General features: G+C 26.9%; 2 protein-coding genes across 3 annotated transcripts in view; both read right to left on the bottom strand.

Moving 5' to 3' along the window:
• Positions 1–23,024, bottom strand: part of LOC122510220 — a 39,211-nt gene extending 16,187 nt beyond the window's left edge. The window contains exons 1-2 of one of the 2 annotated variants that reach the window (XM_043624691.1): positions 22,250–23,024; positions 218–364 (exon numbers count right to left, since the gene is read on the bottom strand). In XM_043624691.1, the coding sequence (XP_043480626.1) occupies positions 218–348 (131 nt within the window). In that variant the 5' untranslated portion in view covers positions 349–364; positions 22,250–23,024. The remainder of the gene's footprint in view (positions 1–217; positions 365–22,249) is intronic. The other variant, XM_043624692.1, reaches the window with a different exon arrangement.
• On the bottom strand, positions 1,807–17,780 carry LOC122510197. The gene is made up of 5 exons (XM_043624665.1): positions 17,534–17,780; positions 16,490–16,640; positions 15,971–16,061; positions 10,993–15,717; positions 1,807–7,025 (listed from the first exon to the last, which is right to left on the bottom strand). The coding sequence occupies exons 4-5, from the start codon at positions 15,703–15,705 to the stop codon at positions 2,046–2,048; spliced, it is 9,693 nt and encodes a 3,230-aa protein (XP_043480600.1). The 5' UTR covers positions 15,706–15,717; positions 15,971–16,061; positions 16,490–16,640; positions 17,534–17,780; the 3' UTR covers positions 1,807–2,045.
• Positions 23,025–23,237: the final 213 nt, after the last annotated feature.

Below are 23,237 nucleotides of genomic sequence, written 5' to 3'. Positions count from 1 at the left end.
CTGTACATATAGAATACGGATGTTTGCAGCTGACAAGCATCGAAACAGGAACTGTTCTCATTTTTGAGATATGTTGATTAAAGGGAGAAAAAAAATTATTAAAATACATTTTTTTAATTTTCAAATATCGAGTTTCATTAATTATATATATATAGAAATTTAAGTAGAATGGGAGGAATTTTTTTTTTATTTTATTTTATTTTTTTTTGATACCTACTTGCACATATCGTGGAGCTTTAGCATTATGTCTAAAAGCTCTTTTGTATTTCTGGCAGCCGCTGCCTTGTCCAATTGTTTTATCACTGCTGGCCACCATGGCAGGTCACAAGGCAGCATTACCAATGCCATGATAATTAGGCCAGATCTGCGAATAATAGAAATGTTAACAATTAATTATTTATCTATAATTTTATCGAAAATATAATAATATATGTTAATTAGTCATTTTTAATTGCTTTTTAATAGTTTTTTAATTGATGTTTTTAATTGAAGTTATCACACTTTGTGAAAAGTAATTATTATTTAAAATTCTAATTAACAATTTTTTTTTACTTTTTAATTAAATTATTAATTCACAATTTTTTAAAATTCTAATTAAATTAATAATTCAACTATTTTGATAATTAACGATTTTAATACATTAGTATTTAAAGTTTCCTCCAATTATTATTTATTAAAAATTTATTTATAATTCAATTGTCATTTGCTTAATAATTTTGACAAATTATTATTTAAAAGCTTAATTATTTATAATTTTAACAAAATATTATTTGAAATTTGTATTTAAATTTGTACGCAAATTGTAAATTTAAATTTTCAGAAATTATTATATGGAATTTCAATCAATTATTATTTAAACATTCGTTTACTTACAATTGAATTGTTCTTTACAAACTTTACACAAATTATTATTTGACTATTTAAAAAAATTATTTTTTTTAAATTTCCATTATTTTTTTTACTTATAATTTAATTTTCACTTAAAATTTCAACCAATTATTATAGTTAAAATCTATTTATTACTAATTTAATTGTTATTTATTTAAAATTATAACAAATTATTAATTGTATTTTCAACCAATTATTTAAAAAAAATTTATTTGTTTTTTTCAAATGTTATTTAAAGTTTTAATAAATTTTTATTTTCAATTTTTAAGTAATTTCTTTTTATGTACAATTAAATTGTTAGTAATTTAAGAATTTTAACAAATTTTTGTGTTTTGTTTAAATTAGTTAAAATATTACTTGAAATTTTAATTATTTAAAATTTAAATTTTAAACTTATTATTATTTGAATATTTAACAAATTCTTATTCAAAAATTCAATTAACAATTATTTTTCATTTCTAATTGAAATTTTATTTAAAATGATATAAAATTATTATCTTAAATTTCAACTAATTATTTAAAAAAAAATTTTTAATAGTAATTTAATAGTTTTGTACTTAAAAATTTTAACAAATTATTATTTGAATTCTCAACAAATTATTAATTAAAAAATTTTTATTTGTTTTTGAATTGTTTTTACAGTTTCAACAAATTTTCATTCGAATTTTGGACAAATTATTATTTAAAACTTTAACCAATTATTAATTTTGTACTTTTTTAAATTGTTTATTTATAAAGTTTAACAAATGTTTGTGTTTTGTTTAAATTTGTTAAAATATCACTTGAAATTTCAATTATTTAAAATTTTAACAAATAATAATTTGAAATTATGATTAAAATTTTTTTGTTTCTATTTGAATTGTTAAGCATGGATATGGATAAGTATTTTTAGGTATATGAATTTTGGAGCAAATGGTATTAATTATAGTGTTAAAAAAATTATTTATTGTTGGAATCAAATTTACATAATTGTTTTCAAGTTTTGTAATTGATGTGTAATTTAGTTAAAATAGAAATATTTATTCTACAGATATTTGTGCTTTTTTTCGATAACTAAAAATTTAGCCAAAATATAAATATTTATTTTACAATAATTCGTGCTGCTTTTCTTCAAGTAAAAAATTCAAACTTCTGAAAAATATAAATAATACAGATATTTATTCTTCAGTCTTTTGTCCCTGTTTTGTCTTTATGTAATCAACGATATCACAATAATAGTGAAAATCCTTAATATCCAGCGAATTAATATCGGCCCCATATCTCGTCAATAAATCAATTGTCTTCTTGCGATCATATCTCCACGAATAGGAATAATTGTAAATAGTATCACTCACATTTTGCAAAGCTGTTTTACCATTGTTATCCTTAGCGTGAATATCTGCACCGTTCTTCAGAAGAAATTCGAGTAACTTTATGTCAGAACATTTAGTCCCATAGTGTAAAAGAGAACTACCATCTTTGTACTTTTCATTGATATCAGCCCCACGTTGCAGCAAAAATTCAGCAATCTCAAAATTATCCGTTTCACACGCTAAATGAATTAATGAAGAACCCATTTTATTTTTGTATTTAATCTGATCTTCGCATTGCTCCAGTAGAAGTTGAACCAAATTCGAGTGGTTGTAGATAACTGCTGCTTGTAAAATGCTCCTACCGTTTTGATCCTTGCAATGTACGTTGGCTCCTTTCTCTATTAGATATTCAACCGTCTGTCGGCTACCACTTTCAGCTGCACAATGCAATACGGATCTGCCTTCGTCATCTTTTGCGTTAACATCCGCGCCTTTTTGTATCAAAAAATTCACCATCTCAAAGTCACCTCTAATTGCCGCAATGTGCAAAATCGTTCGTTCATTTTCGTCGGCAACTAAAATATTCGCTCCTTTTTCTATCAAAAATTTAACAATCTCAAAGTTTGTATACTCAGCCGCCAAGTGCAAAATTGTTCTGCCCCGTCTATCCATAAAATTCACCTTGGCGCCTTGATTGACCAGAAATTCAACAATGTCCTTGTTGGCCGATTCCATCACACTGTGCAAAACCGAATAGTATTCCTTATTTTTAGCATTAACGTTCGCTCCTTGTTCAGTTAGGAATCGTACCATCTCTAAATTACCAATTCTTCCTGCAGTGTGCAAAAGAGTAGTCCCAAAATCGTCCTTGCTTCGTGCTATTTCGTCCTCATCCACATCGTTCATTAGGAATTTTACCATTTCCAAATTATTAACGTCCACAGCTCTGTGCAGAACAGATCTACCACTTTTGTCTCTAGCACGCACATTAGCGCCGGCAGCAACCAAAAATTTTACCATTTCCAAATTACCAGAACCGGCAGCAGAGTGTAAAATGGATCTGACATACTTGTCCCTCTCGTTGATCTTAGCTCTCTGCTTCACTAAGTATTTAACAATCTTCAAATCGCCCCGTTCTGCCGCGTAGTGCAAAACAGATTTCCCATCCTTATCCTTAGCATTCACCACAGCGCCTTTCCGTACAAGAAAATCAATTAGTTTTAAATTGCCAAATTTACAAGCATTGTGTAAAATTGTCACACTGTGTCGATCCTTATCATAAAACTTAGCATCGTTCTCAATCAAATACTCGACGATTTTTTGGGTGCCGAACTCGACCGCATAGTGCAAAACAGACCTTTCCTCCTGGTCTTTAGCATTACATTTCGCATCATGTTGTATCAAAAATTTGACAATATGAAATTGTGCCTTCGTTACTGCATAATGCAGAACCGATTTTCCATTTTGGTCTTTAGCATTCAAGTTAGCACCGTTTTTGGCTAGAAATTCGAATGTTTGTAAACTGCCACTTAGAGCTGCAGTGTGCAAAAGAGTTTTATGAGAATAGTCCTTATAATTAATCATTATGTCGACATTTATACCGTGTTTTATCAGAAGATCAATCATATCGATTGTAGCCATTTCAAACCCTATGGTCCATATTGGTATTCTGTAATTACCCTCGATGTTGATGTCCGCGCCTTTCTTTAGTAAAAATTCGACCATCTGCAAATTGCCTGATTCGAACGCGTAATACAAACTTGACCTACCATAACAGTCACGAGCATTGACATCAAAATTTTCTTGCAGTACAAATTCGACCATATTGAAATTTGATATTTCCACCGAGTACTCCAGTAAAGATTTGGAATATCTGTCCTTGGCGTGAATATCCGCTCCCTGCTCTATTAAAAATCTGACCATTTTTAATTTGTCAATTTCTGATTCTGATTCAGATACAGATTCAGATTTGAGGAATTCATGCTGGAAAAAATTCGAATCAGCAGCTGTTTTTAAAATTTTGTGACCTAATTTATCTTCGCAATTGACATCTGCTCCTTTCTTTAGTAAAAATTTGACAACTTTTAAATTTTCAGTTGCAACTGCAGTGTGGAGGACTGTTGCATCGATTGTGGCACCCAGGTTGATTAGAAGTTGTACAATGTCGAAATTAGTAGATATTACTGCAGTACACAAAAGAGATGTTCCGTTTTCGTCCGTAGAATTAAGATCCATTTGGTCAAAATTGTCTAGCACGAAATTTACAATTCCCGGATTGTTTTCCTCGATTGCCCTAAACAAAATGGTTGGGTGATAAAGTTCTTTTTCGAAACAGACGTCTTTAGGTCTTTCCTTCAAGAAATAGGTGTTTAGGAATTTTCTCATTATTCTAAAATCCGGTTCCACTAGTACTTTTGTGAAAAATTTCTTTTTCTCAGCATTCGGGAATTTGGTCCCATTTTCTCTCTTCCATTTTCGTATCCAGTTGGTGAAAATTTTGGTTGAGAAGTATTCGCTAAAAATTGGGTGGGTAAAGTTGATTGATGATGGAGTAAAGTTGACTGTTGATGGAGTTAAGTTGACTGATGATTGAGTCAAGTTACTTGATGATTGAATAGAGTTAATTTGATGATACCGAATAGTTCCAACAGAAGAAACGATTTCCTTCAATTCCTCCAAATATTCCTCTTTGACTGATTTGAAAAGTAAAAATTTCGCCAAATCTTTGTGGTACTTGTCGAAAATTATTTTATCTTGCATCCTTCTTGCAGTGTTCTCTTCTGAATTTATCTGAAAGTAAATATTATAACTTCTTTCAATAAAATTTTCCAATACTTCCCAAAGATCATCGCCTACATAACTGAAATCCGGAACCTTGTTTTTATCTTGAAGCCATGTTTTGAAATGTTCTGCAGAACCGTGTAGGATTAAATTTATCAGCAGGGGATTGCCAAAACTTTCGGAACAATTGAACACTTTTTGCATTTTGGCTAAAAGGGATTGTACGTATGTTATTGAACTTTCTTTTTTACTGTCATCATCTTCTGTGTCTGATGGAAAACTGAAATCTTTTTTACTATCATCCTCTTCTGTACTTGATAGCAAACTGAAATTGTTTAAATAATTTTTGATGAATTCGGTTGTTGTTGAATTATCCATAGCTTCGAGTTTTATAGCAAATGTCGATAGGGAAGCTTCTAAAATTTGCTGACAATTGGGAGGAGTTGTTATCAAAAGTTTGACAGGTGTTTTCTCCTTTAAAAATTTCAACAATGAGATAACATTGCTTCTGTTGTTTTCGTTTAGATTATCAAAGCCGTCAAAAGCGAGTAGTAACGGTCTTTTGAAATTTTCGTCACGTAGGGCTAAATTCAGCAACGTTTTGGTAAAACTATTCTTTTGAGTTTCTTGCAAATCTAGCAAGAAATCTACTACTTTGTCTAAGTTGACTGGAGTATTGATATCATCAGCATCATTATCGGTAGCATCACTATCTTTAGAATCACTACCTAATGATAGTGATGATAATGATAGTGCCGTTAGCAGACTACCAAAAGCATCATTATCATTAGCATCATTATCAGCAGCATAATTATCTTCACCATCATTATCATTAGCATTATTAGCATCATCATCCTTACCATTGTCATTATTAGCATCAGGATCCTTACCATCATTATCATTAGCATCATCATCATCCTTACTAAAATTAATTTTTCCCACCTCTTTCATTTCCAGATCAATTCTAATTACCCAATGGGTCTCTTCTGAACCAAACTTTTCCAATAATTTAATCATACTTGTACTTTTTCCGATACCTGGACAACCGGCAATAATAACACATTTTTGATTCCTAATTTTTTCCATTAAATCTCGTTCGTCTAGTAAAGATTTACTATTTTTGTACTTCTCACTTCGGTGTTTACTCAATTCTTCCAAGGAACCGTGACTTTTGAGCAAAACAATCTGACCTTGTCTAAATTCAAGTAAATGAACGGCTTCTTTTGGATTTTCGTCGTCTATGAGTTGAGAAGTGTTTTTAAGAATACATTCAAAAGAATTTTCGTTTGATGTTACAAATCTAATTCGATGATGTTCGTAATTATGTTCAAATTCAAATTTCTTTCGATCATTGGGAAATTGTAACCAACTTGTTAACTGCTTTTTGGTGATATTGATGAAAATAAATGTTTCCGATAATTTTGGACTTGATAGTAGTTGTTTTATGTTCCTGTCGATAATTACTTGATCATTGAATCTCTTTGCCTCGAGATAAAAATCAGTTTTGTAGATTTTTGTCAATTTTAATTTTGATTCTTGTAATTTTATCCAATAAATCCTTTTGTCAAAATTCTCTCCACATATTTTTTTGAATTGTTTGAATTCAAATTGATTGTCAAATATCTGTATTCTTGTGTTAATAATTCGGGTAATGCTCTCTTCGAAATCTGTTATTTGACTTTTAATACTTTTGTCAATGAGATTGTCATTTAGATGCTTAATTAGAGTTTCCTTTTTATCGTCTCCTGCTATTCCGCTAATGATGTAAATATTGTGATTATCGTGTTGTAATGTATTAATGAACCCTTTCATACTGATTTCTTCAAATAATGTAAAATATGCTCCTTCTAAATCTCTCGATCTTGGCGGCTTGGTTCCAATTTTTATTTCTTGATTCATTTTGAGTTCCACTAATGTTTCAGCATCAATAATCTGTTTTAGATTTTCACTTGAAATTAATTTATTTAAACTGATTTTTTCGTTCTGGAATATTATTTCTCGTTCTAAAAGCATCTTTTGTGTTTCTTCTGATAAGTCCTCAAAGTTCTCCATTGTTGAAATTTCCTAGAAGGTGAAAAGAATAAAATTTTGTTGATATTTATTTTGAATGTATTCTATTAATTAATTATTAATTTACTTATAATTCGTTTTTACCTAATTATTGACTAATTATTTATTTATAATTTATTCACTTATTCATTTATTCTTAACTAATTAGTCATTAAATATTTATTTACAATTTACTTCTAAGTAATTAATTATTAAATTTTGCTAGTATTTCGTTAAATATTATAATCAATTTTTTAAGGATACTTACAAATAAGTATTTTTTTTAGAGTTGCTTGAAATGTTGATTATTGTTGATGAAAAAATAGAACGATGATTTAGTAATTGCAGACGGAAAGATAAATTGTAAGAGTAATAAAGCAAATTCACTTTATAGATTTTCTTTTCTCTTTTTGATTTCGTTCTGAAAAAATAATAAATTTGAATAAAATAAATAACTATCTATTATTTATGATTATTAATGATGTATAAATAATTAATTATTTACTAATATAATGTTACACTGTAAGGCCCGATAAAGTTTATCTTATCTTATAAAATAAAATAAAAGAATCGATTAAAAAAACTACAAAGCAATTTTTAATTACTATGATTTTGATTATTATCATTATTATTAATCATTATTGCAATTCAAAATAAATAAAATACTTACATATAATTAATTATTGCCTAATTTAGTGTCATATTTTGTTATTTATCTTTAAAAATATAAAAAGCGAATCTTTTTAGAAAAAAATTACGGGACAAATTTTAATTATTAGAATTAGTAATTAATATTATTATTATTATTATTATTATTATTATATTATTATTATAATAGATAAGTAATGAAGTAACTACAAATAATTAATTAATTATTGCCTAATTTACTTTCAAAATTTGATCTTTATCTTTTAAAATCAAAAAAGCGTTTCGTTTTAGAGAGAAACTACGGAACAAATTTTAATTAGTATAATTATTAATAATTAATTATTATTATTTTTCATTATTATTACAATAGATATCTAATAAAATAATTACATATAATTAATTAATTAATTATTGCGTAATTTAGTGTCATATGTTTTTATTTATCTTTTAATATCAAAATAGCGAATCGTTTTAGAAAAAAACTACATGGCAAATTTTAATTATTATTATTATTTCTTTATTATTATTACTTATTATTATTATTATAGTAGATATGTAATAAACTCACTGCATATAATTAATTGATTATTGCCTAATTTAGTGTCATATTTTGTTATTTATCTTTTAAAATGAAGGAAGCGAATCCTTTTAGAAAAAAAAATACGGAACAAATTTTAATCATTATAATTATAAATTATTATTTGTACACATTATTACTAATTCTTATTATAATAATTATATAAATAATAAAATAATTACATACAATCCATTAACAATTGGCTTATTTAATGTAATATTTCGTTTTTAAATTTTATAAAATCAAAAACGAATCGTTTAAAAAAACAAGGGAACAAATTGGAATTATTATAATTTTTCCATTACTTTTATTATGTTAAAAAAATACTTACCGGCTTCACAAGTTGAAACTTTACTTTTAGGTTATATTCGGTTTACTTTTTTTTACTGTTACTTCAAAAGGACAAGGTGTATAATCAGAAAAATTATTTTATTTTCTACTTTACGTTCCGATGAAATAAATTTTGTCACTTTCCCAGGCAGTGAATCAGAAATGAACTGTCAATTCACTTGCTTATGTATATGTAGTTCTGCAGGACTGAACTATGTCGGCTGACTAAAACTGTTTATTGCGAGAGATGAAACAACATTATGAAATAAAGCGAAATGAACGAAATTGTTGAGCGTCTCCTCTAAGCTCTAATCATGCGCATTTGTAAGGTTTATATCGCACGCCTGTGGATAAGCAACCTGTTAACCTGCGAGCCTTTTTTTCTGACTGTTGTCCACTGTCAGGAGCAATAAATATCGATTTAAAAAATTGTCTGACCAAAATTGATTTTTACTACTGAATCGAAAAAATGTTTTGTGTTTAATTAATAATTATAAATTATTAATTAATATTTATAATGTAATTAATTACAACTATAATTATAACATTATATAATAATAATTATTATTATTATTGTTATAGGTAGTTAATTAATCAATAATTTAACGATATTTTACTATTCTGATAATAAAATAACTATTTTTCCTACTAGAAAGTACTTTCTACTGTTTACAAGTAGCAGAAGACTATTTTTTACTGCTTACAAGTATTTTTAATCATTTTGTACAACTTACAAATAGTTTTAACCAGTTTCTACCATTTACAAATTATTATTTTAAATTCACAACCAATTATTATTTGAAATTTTTTTTTCATTTTTGAATTGTTATTTACAGTTTTAACAATTTTTATTCGAAATTTTTAAAAACTATAGGGTAGTGGCACCAGTGAAAGTAACATTTAAGAAAATGTATACTTTCGATATTTTTTACATTTAATTGACATTCTTCAATCATATTTTCCTGATTACGCACCCAGAGATATTATTTAATTGCACGTGAAACTTGTAACCTTTTTTCTGTTTATGCTTCGTTTATTTATCATGTTCATAACCCACCAAAAAATAAAAAAATTATTTTCAGAAATAACTTGCATATTAAATCAATTTTTTTGATCAAAAACTATATTTTGAAGAAATAAGAAACTAAAAAATATTTTTTGTATAGTGCTTTCACTGGTGCAACTACCATATTATTTGAAATTTTAACCAGTTATTAATTTAATTTGCTTTTAATTATTCATTTAAAAATTCTAACAAATGGTTGTTGTTGAAAATGTTTGTGTTTTGTTTAAATTTTTTAAAATATTACTTGAAATTTCAATTATTTAAAATTTTAATAAATTATTTATAAAATTTTTTTTATTTATAATTGATTTGTTAATTATTTAAAAAATATTTAACAAATTGAATTGCGAGGCTCAATTATTGTTTAAACTTTCATCCATAATTTTTATTTAAAATTCTTTTAATTATAATATTGAATTGTTATTTATTTAAAAATTTTGACAAACTATTATTTGAATTTTCAATGTTTATTTAAAACTTCAATCAATTATTATTAAAATTTTCTTATTTATAATTAAATGATTACATAAAAGTTTTAACAAATTAGTATATATTTTAACAAATTGTTATTTAAAATTTTGACTTTTAATTATTGAAATTTCAAGAAAAGTGGAAAAGGATCTTTTTGTTTATGAAATTTAGAGCAAAAGGTATTATGTACACTACCGTCGGGAATTATCGGTACGGCTGCACGAGCACGGCCCAAAAACATACTAATCTTTAAATCACGATTCTTTTGTAAATACAAATGTCAGAAAATTAACAAATATACCATTCGAAAGATAATTAAATTCTACGATTAATAATACATAACTGAAAATTTTAATAATTTATACAAAGATTGCAGCAATCGACAAATTTGACAAAAAAGTTTTAAAAGTAAATTTTTTTTGGAATTTTTTTCAACCCCTGCACGAACCGAATAAGATTTTTAAACTCTTTTGGTCATAAATTAAAGATGAGACTTGAATGATCACACCTATAGAAGTTTTAAATTTTTTCTACATATTTTAGAAAATGTGCAGGGTTTGAAAAAATCTCCAAAAAAAATTTTATTTTTAAAATTTTTTTGTCAAATTTGTTGATTGCTGCAATCTTTGTATAAATTATTAAAATTTTCAGTTATGTATCATTAATCGTAGAATTTAATAATCTTTCGAATGGTATATTTGTTAATTTTTTGACATTTGTATTTACAAAAAAATCCTGATTTAATGATTGGTATGTTTTTGGGCCGTGCGCGTGCAGCCGTACCGATAATTCCCGACGGTAGTGTATAGATAGTTTAAAAAAAATTATTTATTGTTCAAATCAAATGTACATTTCAAATTTTTGAAAAATGTAAGTAATACAGCTATTTATTCTGCAGTCATTTGTTCCTGTTTTCCCTTTATATAATCAACGATATCAGGATAATAGTAAAAATCCTTAATATCCAGCGAATTAATATCGGCCCCATTACTTGTCAATAATTCAATTGTCTTCTTGGGATCATGATCATTTCTCAATGAAGAGGAATAATTGTCAATATTATCACTCACATATTGCAAAGCTGTTTTACCATTGTTATCCTTAGCATGAATATCCGCACCGTGCTTTAGAAGAAATTCAAGTAACTTTATGTCAGCATATTTAGTCGCACAGTGTAAAAGAGAACTACCATCTTTGTACTTTTCATTGATATCAGCCCCACGTTGCAGCAAAAATTCAGCAATAGCAAAATTATCCGTTTCACACGCTTTATGAATTAGTGAACACCCCATTTTATTTTTGTATTTCATCTGATCATCGCATTGCTCCAGTAGAAATTGAACCAAATTCCATTGGTTGTAGACGACTGCCGTTTGTAGAATGCCCCTACCGTTTTGATCCTTACAATATACGTTGGCACCTTTTTCTATTAGATATTCAACCGTCTGTTGGTTACCATTTTCAGCTGCACAATGCAATACGGATCTACCATTGTGATCTTTTGCGTTAACATCCGCTCCTTTTTGTATCAAAAAATTCACCATTTCAAAGTCACGTTTATTTGCCGCTATGTGCAAAGTTGTTATGCCCCATCTATCCATAACATTCACCTTGGCACCTTTATTGATCAGAAATTCGACCATGTCCATGTCGGCCGATTCGATCGCAGTGTGCAAAACCGAATAGGAATGCATATTTATAGCATTAACTATCGCTCCTTGTTCAGTTAGGAATCGTACCATCTCGAAATTATTATTTTCTGCTGCAATGTGTAAAAGAGTAGCCCCGTAATGATCCTCGCTTCGGGCTATTTCGTCCTTATCCACACCGTTCATTAGGAATTTTACCATTTCCAAATTATTAACGTCCACAGCTCTGTGCAGAACAGATCTACCACTTTGGTCTCTAGCACGCACATTAGCGCCGGCAGCAACCAAAAATTTTACCATTTCCAAACTGCCATAACCGGCAGCAGAGTGTAAAATCGATGTGATAGAATTGTCCTCCTCGTTGATCTCAGCTTTCTGCGTTACTAAGTACTTAACAATCTTAAAGTCGCCCCGTTCTGCCGCGTAGTGCAAAACAGATTTCCCATTCTTTTGCTTAGCATTTACCACAGCGCCTTTCTGTACAAGAAAATCAACTAGTTTCAAATCACCAAATTTACAAGCATAGTGCAAAATTGTCTCACCATATATATTCTCATCATTAAGCTTAGCACCGTTCTCAACCAAATACTCGACGATTTTATAAGTACCAAACTCGACAGCATAGTGCAAGACGGATTTTTCATTTAGGTCTTTAGCATTAAACTTCGCACCATGTTGTACCAAAAATTCGATAATATGAAATTGTACCTTCGTCACCGCAAAATGCAGAACCGATTTTCCAAATTGGTCTTCAGCATTCAAGTTAGCACCGTTTTTGGCTAGAAATTCGAATGTTTGTAAACTGCCACTTAGAGCTGCAGTGTGCAAAAGAGTTTTATGAGAATAGTCCTTATAGTTAATCATCATGTCGACATCTACACCGTTTTTTATCAGAAGATCAACGATTTCGATTGTAGCTGTTTCGAACCCTATGGTCCACATTGGTATTCCGTTATTATCCTCGATGTTGATGTCCGCGCCTTTCTTTAGTAAAAATTCGACCATCTGTAAATTGCCTGATTCGAATGCGTAATACAAAACTGTTCTACCATATTTGTCACGAGCATTGACATCAAAGTTTTTCCCCAATAAAAATTCGACCATTGTAAAATTTGATATTTCCACCGAGTACTCCAGTAAAGATTTGGAATATCTGTCATCCTTGGGGTGAATATCCGCTCCCTGCTCTATTAAAAATCTGACCATTTTTAATTTGTCAATTTCTGCTTTAGATTCAGATTCAGTCTGTAGGAATTCATATTGGAAAAAATTCGAATCGGCTGCTATTTGTAAAATTTTGCGACCTAATTTATCTGTGCAATTAATATCTGCTCCTTTTTTTAGTAAAAATTGGACAACTTCTAAATTTTCAGTTTCAACTGCAGTGTAGAGGACTGTTGTATCGATTGTGGCACCCAGGTGGATTAAAAGTTGTACAATGTCGAAATTAGTAGATATTACTGCAGTACACAAAAGAGATGTTCCGTTTTCGTCCGTAGAATTAAGATCCATTTGGTCAAAATTGTCTAGGACGAAATTTACGATTCCCGGATTGTTTTCCTCGATTGCCCTAAACAGAATGGTTGGGTGATAAAGTTCTTTTTCGAAACAGACGTCTTTAGGTCTTTCCTTCAAGAAATAGGTGTTTAGGAATTTTCTCACTATTCTAAAATCCGGTTCCACTAGTACTTTTGTGAAAAATTTCTTTTTCTCAGCATTCGGGAATTTGGTCCCATTTTCTCTCTTCCATTTTCGTATCCAGTTGGTGAAAATTTTGGTTGAGAAGTATTCGCTAAAAATTGGGTGGGCAAAGTTGATTGATGATGGAGTAAAGTTGACTGTTGATGGAGTTAAGTTGACTGATGATTGAGTCAAGTTACTTGATGATTGAATAGAGTTAATTTGATGATACCGAATAGTTCCAACAGAAGAAACGATTTCCTTCAATTCCTCCAAATATTCCTCTTTGACTGATTTGAAAAGTAAAAATTTCGCCAAATCTTTGTGGTACTTGTCGAAAATTATTTTATCTTGCATCCTTCTTACAGTGTTCTCTTCTGAATTTATCTGAAAGTAAATATTATAACTTCTTTCAATAAAATTTTCCAATACTTCCCAAAGATCATCGCCTACATAACTAAAATCCGGAACCTTGTTTTTATCTTGAAGCCATGTTTTGAAATGTACTGCAGAACCGTGTAGGATTAAATTTATCAGCAGGGGATTGCCAAAACTTTCGGAACAATTGAACACTTTTTGCATTTTGGCTAAAAGGGATTGTACGTATGTTATTGAACTTTCTTTTTTACTGTCATCATCTTCTGTGTCTGATGGAAAACTGAAATCTTCTTTAATATCATCCTCTTCTGCACTTGATAGCAAACTGAAATTGTTTAAATAATTTTTGATGAATTCGGTTGTTGTTGAATCATCCATAGCTTCAAGTTTTACAGCAAATGTCGATAGGGAAGCTTCTAAAATTTGCTGACAATTGGGAGGAGTTGTTATCAAAAGTTTGACATGTGTTTTGTCCTTTAAAAATTTCAACAATGAGATAACATTGCTTCTGTTGTTTTTGTCTAGATTATCAAAGCCATCAAAAGCGAGTAGTAACGGTCTTTTGAAATTTTCGTCACGTAGGGCTAAATTCAGCAACGTTTTGGTAAAACTATTCTTCTGAGTTTCTAGAAAATCTAGCAAGAAATCTGCCACTTTGTCTATGTCGACTGGAGTATTGTCATCATTAGCATCATTGTCCTTACCATCATTATCATTAGCATCATGATCCTTACCATTCTTATCATTAGCATCATTATCATCATGACTAAAATTAATTTTTCCCACCGCTATCATTTCCAGATCAATTCTAATTACCCAATGGGTCTCTTCTGAACCAAACTTTTCCAATAATTTAATCATACTTGTACTTTTTCCAACACCTGGACAACCGGCAATAATAACACATTTTTGATTCCTAATTTTTTCCATCAAATCTCGTTCGTCTAGTAAAGATTTACTATTTTTGTACTTCTCACTTCGGTGTTTACTCAATTCTTCCAAGGAACCGTGACTTTTGAGCAAAACAATCTGACCTTGTCTAAATTCAAGTAAATGAACGGCTTCTTTTGGATTTTCGTCGTCTATGAGTTGAGAAGTGTTTTTAAGAATACATTCAAAAGAATTTTCGTTTGATGTTACAAATCTAATTCGATTATGATTGCAATTTTGGTAAAATTTCAATATTTTATGTTCATTGGGAAATTGTAACCAACTTGTTAACTGCTTTTTGGTGATATTGATGAAAATAAATGTTTCCGATAATTTTGGACTTGATAGTAGTTGTTTTATATTCCTGTCGATAATTACTTGATCATTGAATCTCTTTGCCTCGAGATAAAAATCAGGTTTGTAGATTTTTGTCAATTTTAATTTTGATTCTTGTAATTTTATCCAATAAATCCTTTTGTCAAAATTCTCTCCACATATTTTTTTGAATTGTTTGAATTCGAATTGATTGTCAAATATCTGTATTCTTGTGTTAATAATTCGGGTAATGCTCTCTTCGATATCTGTTATTTGACTTTTAATACTTTTGTCAATGAGATTGTCATTTAGATGCTTAATTAGAGTTTCCTTTTTATCGTCTCCTGCTATTCCGCTAATGATGTAAATATTGTGATTATCGTGTTGCAATGTATTAATGAACCCTTTCATACTGATTTCTTCAAATAATGTACAATATGCTCCTTCTAAATCTTTCGTTCTTGGCGGTTTGGTTCCAATTTTTATTTCTGGATTCATTTTAAGTTCCACTAATGTTTCTGCATCAATAATCTGTTTTAGATTTTCACTTGAAATTAATTTATTTAAACTGATTTTTTCGTTCTGGAATATTATTTCTCGTTCTAAAAGCATCTTTTGAGTTTCTTCTGATAAGTCCTCAAAGTTCTCCATTGTATAAATTTCCTAGAAGGTGAAAAGAATAAAATTTTGTTGATATTTATTTTGAATGTAGACTATTAATTAATCATTAATTTATTTATGATTTGTTTTTACATAATTATTGAGTAATTATTTATTTATAATTTATTCACTTATTCATTTATTCATAACTGTTTGGTCATCAAATATTTATTTACAATTTACTTCTAAGTAATTAATTATTAAATTTTGCTAGTATTTCGTTAAATATTATAATCAATTTTTTAAGGATACTTACAAATAAATATTTTTCTTTAGATTTGCTTGAAATGTTGATTTTTGTTGATGGGAAAATAGTGTTTAGATTTTTTTCTCTTTTGGATTTTGTTCTGGAAAAAAATAATAAATTTGAATAAAATAAATAATTAATCTATTAATTATGATTATTAATGATGTATAAATAATTAATTTTTGTCTTATATAATATCACACAGTGAGGCTCAATAAATTAAGACGAATTAACCTTCAAAAAATCGAAGAAAAGTAAAGTTTATTTTAAAAGCCCTAAACCAATTTTTTTCATTTCAATCTTATAATCTTTTAATTTTATTAGTGAATAAATACCTGAAAAATAGTTTAACTGATAAAACTTTTGAGTGAAACTTCGTCGACTATTAATTATTAATTTATTTATTATTCATTTATTTATAACTAATTAGTCATTAAATATTTATGTACAGTTTACTTCTAAGTAATTAATTATTAATTTAGTTTATATTTCGTTAAATATTATAATTAATTTTTTAAAGATACTTACAAATAATTTTTTTTCTTTAGATTTGATTAAAATGTTGATTTTTGTTCATGGAAAAATATAGTGATGATTATTGATTGCAGAAGAAAAGATAAATTGCAAGAAAAACAGAGAAAATTCACTTTCTAAATTTTTTTCTCTTTTTGATTTCGTTCTGGAAAAAAATAATAAATTTTAATAAAATAAATATTCATTAATAAAGTATAAGTAATTAATTATTGTCTAATATAATGTCACACGGTGAGGCCCAATAAAGTTTAATGAATAAACCTAAAAAAAATCGAGTTTTTTTTAGAAGCATTAAACAGATTTCTTTTATTTAAATTTTATAATCTTTTAATTTTATCAGTGAATAAGTGTCTGTAAAAATAGTTTTAATAATAAATCTTTTTAATATAACTTTATCGAGCCTCACTGTGTGTTATATTTTGTTATTAATCTTATAAAATAAAAAAAATCCGGTTTAAACAAAAACTACAAGGCTAATGTTAATTAACTATTATTATTTTGATGATTATTATCATTATTATTAATTATTATTTCAATACGAAATAAATAATAAAATAATTACATATATAATAATTTTTAATTATTGACTAATTTAGTGTCATATTTTGTTACTTATCTTTTAAAATCAAAAAAGCATTTCGTTTTAGAAAAAAGTACAGAATAATTTTTAATTAGTATAATTAGTAATATTTAATAATTAATTATTATTGTATTATTGTAGTAGATAAGTAATAAATTAACTGCATATAATTAATTAATTATTGGCTAATTTAATGTAATATTTCATTTAAAAATTTTATAAAGTTTAAATAAACGAATCGTTAAGGTCATATTATTAACGTTTTTTTTTATTAGTAACGTTTTTCCATAGTAAAGTGTATGTGGCACGTGGCCACTGAATAACATAACCTTAAAATAATAACATAACCTTAAAAAAATAACTAGGGAACAAATTTGAATTATTCTAAGTTTTCTTATTTTATTACCATTTATTATTATAATTTTTCCATTATTTTTATTTTGTTAAAAAATACTTACCGGCTTCACAAGTTGAAACTTTACTTTCAGGTTATTTACTGCGTACTTTTTTTTACTATTACTTCAAAAGGCAAGGTTTATAATTAGAAAAATTATTTTATTTTCTACTTTATGTTCCGATAAAATGAATTTTGTCACTTACTCAGGCAGAGAATCAAAAAGGAACTGTCAATCCACTTGTTTATGTATATATAATGTATAAAATGTATAAAACAACATTATGAAATAATGCGACATATATCGCACGCCTGTGGATTAGCAACCTGTAAACCTTTGGGCCTTTTTTTCTGACTGTTGTTCAGTGTCAGGGGTAATAAATAACAATTAAAAAAATTAACTACCAAAATTGACTTTTACTGCTGAATCGACAATATGTTTTGTGTTTAATTATTAATTATCAATTATTTAATAATAATTTATTATAACTATAATTATAATATTATAAGTTTTATAATTAAGCTGAGAAAATTATTTTTTAATTCATAAATAAGTAGTCAACAAAAAAATCAACTTGTCAGTAATTCAAAAGTTATAGTAAAACTACTTTGCTAATAGTAAAGAATATTATAAAAAAAAACTGCTTGTATGTAGTAAATAATGGTCACAGCTACTTGAATATTGCAGAAATGATTTCAACAGCTTGCAAGTAGTTCAAAATATTTATTTAAAAAATTTTTTAAAAACATTTATTTTTATTTATAAAATCTAACTACATACTTGTACGTAGTAGAAATTGTTAGTAAAAGTACTTGTAAATAGTAAAAAAATGGTTAAATTACTTGTAATAGTAAATAGTGCAATATTGAATATTGCAAAAATGGTTATAACAATTTGTAAGTAGTAAACAAAATTTATATTAAAAAATTGTCTTTGATATTTATATTTATTTATAAAACCTAACTACTTTTAAGTATTAAAAATTGTTAATAAAATTACTTGTAAGTAGTAAAAAAATGATTATAACTACTTGGCAGTAGTTAAAAATATTAGTAATTCTACTTGTGAGGATGAAAAAAAATTTTTAAACTACTTTTAAGTAGTTAAAAATTATTAAAATTATACTTATAGGTAATATTTTTACAAGTTCCAGGTTCGTTAAACCATTTCTTCCTATTAATAAGTATTTTTTACTATTTTTTACTACTTACAAGTATTTTTAACTATTTTTGTACTACTTACAATTTTTAAAACCATGTTGAACTTCTCACAGATATCATCAGATATCATATATTTTAATCAGTTTTTACTATTTGCAATTAGTTACACTAGCATTGATAATTATAATTATTAATTTTAAATTATTATTTATTCTATTTAATAATAAACATTTTAATTACAATTGAATCTAATTATATTTAATTATTGAATATAATTATTATTTCATAGTAAATATATCATTTAATAGTTTTGTTATTTAATATTATTTATTAAGTAGTATTTTTAACCACTGACAAGTAGTTTAATATTTTTTTTATTTTCTGCTAACTACTTGTCAGTAATAAAAACAAAATATTAGTAAAACTACATGTAAATAGTAAAAACTAGTTAAAACTACTTGTAAGTAGGAAGAAATAGTTTAAACTACTTGTGAGTAATAAAAATGGTAGTGAAACTATTTCTAAATAGTAAAAAATTTTAACTACTTTTAAGTAGTAAAAAATGATTAAAATTACTTGTAAATAGAAACAAGTAATTAAAAAAACTAGTTAGTAGTTAAAAATATTAATAAAACTACTCATAAGTAGTAAAAATTTCTAGTAAAACTATTTGTAAGTAGTAAGAAAATGGTTAAAACTACTTACAAGTAGTAAAATACTGTCTTTTACAACTTGAATTAAAAAAGTAGTAAAAAATAGTAAATCTACTCATTAGTAGTAACTATTAACTAATTAATTAACTATTAACTAATTAGTAGTAACTGTTAAGCAGTAAAAAATGATCAAAATTACTTGTAAATTAAAAAAAAGTGATTTAAACTTCTTGTAAGTAGTAAAAAATATTAGTAAAACTACTTGTGAGTAATAAAAATGTTGATAAAACTACTTTTAAGTAGTAGAAATTTTTAGGAAAACTACTTGTAGTAAAAAATGTTACTAAAACTACTTTTATATAGTAAAAAAATTCTAGGATACCTACTTGTATGAAAAAATAGGTAAAACTACTTACAAGTCGTAAAATACTGTCTTTTACAACTTTATTAAAAAAAATTAGTTAAAAAATAGTAAATCTACTCATTAGTAGTATTATTAACTAATTAATTAACTATTAACTAATTAGTAGTAACTGTTAAGCAGTAAAAAATGATCAAAATTACTTGTAAATTAAAAAAAAGTGATTTAAACTTCTTGTAAGTAGTAAAAAATATTAGTAAAACTACTTGTGAGTAATAAAAATGTTGATAAAACTACTTTTAAGTAGTAGAAATTTTTAGGAAAACTACTTGTAGTAAAAAATGTTACTAAAACTACTTTTATATAGTAAAAAAATTCTAGGAAACCTACTTGTATGAAAAAATAGGTAAAACTACTTACAAGTCGTAAAATACTGTCTTTTACAACTTTATTAAAAAAAATTAGTTAAAAAATAGTAAATCTACTCATTAGTAGTACTATTAACTAATTAATTAACTATTAACTAATTAGTAGTAACTGTTAAGCAGTAAAAAATGAACAAAATTACTTGTAATTTAAAAAAAGTGATTTAAACTTCTTGTAAGTAGTAAAAAATATTAGTAAAACTACTTGTAAGTAATAAAAATGTTAATAAAACTACTTTTAAGTAGTAGAAATTTTTATGAAAACTACTTGTAGTAAAAAATGTTACTAAAACTACTTTTATGTAGTAAAAAAATTCTAGGAAACCTATTTGTATGAAAAAATAGGTAAAACTACTTACAAGTCGTAAAATACTGTCTTTTACAACTTGAATTAAAAAAGTAGTAAAAAATAGTAAATCTACTCATTAGTAGTAACTATTAACTAATTAATTAACTATTAACTAATTAGTAGTAACTGTTAAGCAGTAAAAAATGATTAAAATTACTTGTAAATTAAAAAAAGTGATTTAAACTTCTTGTAAGTAGTAAAAAATATTAGTAAAACTACTTGTAAGTAATTAAAATCTTAATAAAACTACTTTTAAGTAGTAGAAATTTTTAGGAAAACTACTTGTAGTAAAAAATGTTACTAAAACTACTTTTATGTAGTAAAAAAATTCTAGGAAACTTACTTGTATGAAAAAATAGGTAAAACTACTTACAAGTCGTAAAATACTGTCTTTTACAACTTGAATTAAAAAAGTAGTAAAAAATAGTAAATCTACTCATTAGTAGTAACTATTAACTAATTAATTAACTATTAACTAATTAGTAGTAACTGTTAAGCAGTAAAAAATGATTAAAATTACTTGTAATTTAAAAAAAGTGATTTAAACTTCTTGTAAGTGGTAAAAAATATTAGTAAAACTACTTGTAAGTAATAGAAATCTTAATAAAACTACTTTTAAGTAGTAGAAATTTTTAGGAAAACTACTTGTAGTAAAAAATGTTACTAAAACTACTTTTATGTAGTAAAAAAATTCTAGGAAATCTACTTGTATGAAAAAATAGGTAAAACTACTTACAAGTCGTAAAATACTGTCTTTTACAACTTTATTAAAAAAAAATTAGTTAAAAAATAGTAAATCTACTCATTAGTAGTAACTATTAACTAATTAATTAACTATTAACTAATTAGTAGTAACTGTTAAGCAGTAAAAAATGATTAAAATTACTTGTAATTTAAAAAAAGTGATTTAAACTTCTTGTAAGTGGTAAAAAATATTAGTAAAACTACTTGTAAGTAATAAAAATGTTGATAAAACTACTTTTAAATAGTAGAAATTTTTAGGAAAACTACTTGTAGTAAAAAATTTTACTAAAACTACTTTTATGTAGTAAAAAAATTCTAGGAAACCTACTTGTATGAAAAAATAGGTAAAACTACTTACAAGTCGTAAAATACTGTCTTTTACAACTTTATTAAAAAAAAATTAGTTAAAAAATAGTAAATCTATTCATTAGTAGTTACAAATCAAGTAATGTCACAGGAAATTACTTTAAAAATTTGTTTTTCAACTTTTTTCCTAATTTCGTGAAAATAAACACAAAAAGAAAAATTTCTATTTTCTTTTGCAGTATTAAAAGGCAATACAGAGAATCTTAGCACAGTTTATGTGTATTTATATACATTTTTTTTTTTTTTTTTTTTTTTGACTGTTATAATTTTAGAGAGTCTTTTTTTTTTCTATCGCCGCATGTTTCGAAAACTTGTGAAATTAACGCCCCACGTGCTTCAGGTTTTTGAATGTAAATGCCGCATGAACATGACATAATATACTATCAGATATCGTATATATAGTGGAAAATTTACGGATTGTGCGTTCCATAATGTATTTAAAGTATATTACGCAGCCGCGAATAGAGAGGCATCTTGTATAATAACCTCTCTTGTTCACTTCTCTGCCACCGGGCCTGGAGAGGGCTCAGCACGAGTATAATTAGTTTCCCGCTATTCCGGAAGAGACAACCTCAAAAAAATTAAATTTTCTTTTTTTCTAAACCAATTTTTTTAAAATTATTTTTATACTCTTCGAGTATGTGGACTATTATGACTATTATTGACTATTATTGACTATTATCACTATTATCACTACTTTATAGCTTTTATGTAATCTTACCTATTTTAGCAAAATTCTCCGCGCCCTTTTCTCTCTTTGCTCTCCTTCACTCTCTTGAACACTTGGATTTTTCAATTTTCACATTTCACAATTTTATTTTATTTTCTTGTCAAAAATCCATTATTTTGAGTTTTGATTCACTTTTTTTTCACCCTCCCCCCCCCTATTTTAGGCCTGTGCTTGATTTTAAAAATGGAAAAATTTTCTTCATTCTGAGAATGATGGGTCGAAGTTTCTTGCTTCTTGTCATTTTTTTTTTCGATGATAATTTTTTTAGCCGCGCGAGTTTAGCCCCATGGTATAATAATCGATGTTTGCGAGTTTGACTTTCAACCCTCTTTTAGTTTTCTTTTCTTCCCCTTTCGTTCTGCTTTTTTTTTGTTTTATTGACTTGGGAGTTAATTGGTATTTTTTTGTAATTGCTTTTTTGTAAACTTTTTTTGTAAACTTTTTTTTTGTTGAAACACTGTGTGAGAACTGAGAGGGGGGGGGCAGAGAGGGGGGCTTGGGTTTGAGTTTTATTGTGAGAGAAATGAAGGGTGAGTGTTTGCGAATGCTCTCATCGCGAAATTGTATTGAAAAATAGGAGCACTTTGTGAGGAAGTGCAAGTGGTGGAATACACCGTGCAGTACTAGGTTTTTAGTTCTTGTGTGAGCCACCGGCAAACAGAAAGCGCAGTGCAATCTCTATTTATAGAACGGCGCCGGCGCTCTGCCAACCCTTATTTAGAATCTTGACAATGCGCACCAAGAAAATCAGTGACGAGTTAAGTGAAAGGGCTTTTTTTTTTGAAAATACTTTATTTCAATGGGTTCATATAAGATTTGTTTGTTTTTCTGTACTATTCTACTTCTTTTTTCCTTTTTTTTTTTATTTGAAAGATTTTCTTCTATATCGTATTTTAAAATTGAATTTTTAAGTTATATAGAGGGGAAAAATTTATTTGATACTATATTTGTGTATTGACAAATAAAGATTTATTGGTAC

This window comes from Leptopilina heterotoma, unplaced genomic scaffold (genome assembly GCF_015476425.1).
Source record: "Leptopilina heterotoma isolate Lh14 unplaced genomic scaffold, ASM1547642v1 Lhet_68, whole genome shotgun sequence".
NCBI lineage: Eukaryota > Metazoa > Arthropoda > Insecta > Hymenoptera > Figitidae > Leptopilina > Leptopilina heterotoma.
Note: the sequence above shows the minus strand (reverse complement) of the source record. Positions and strands in the feature narration are given on the sequence as shown.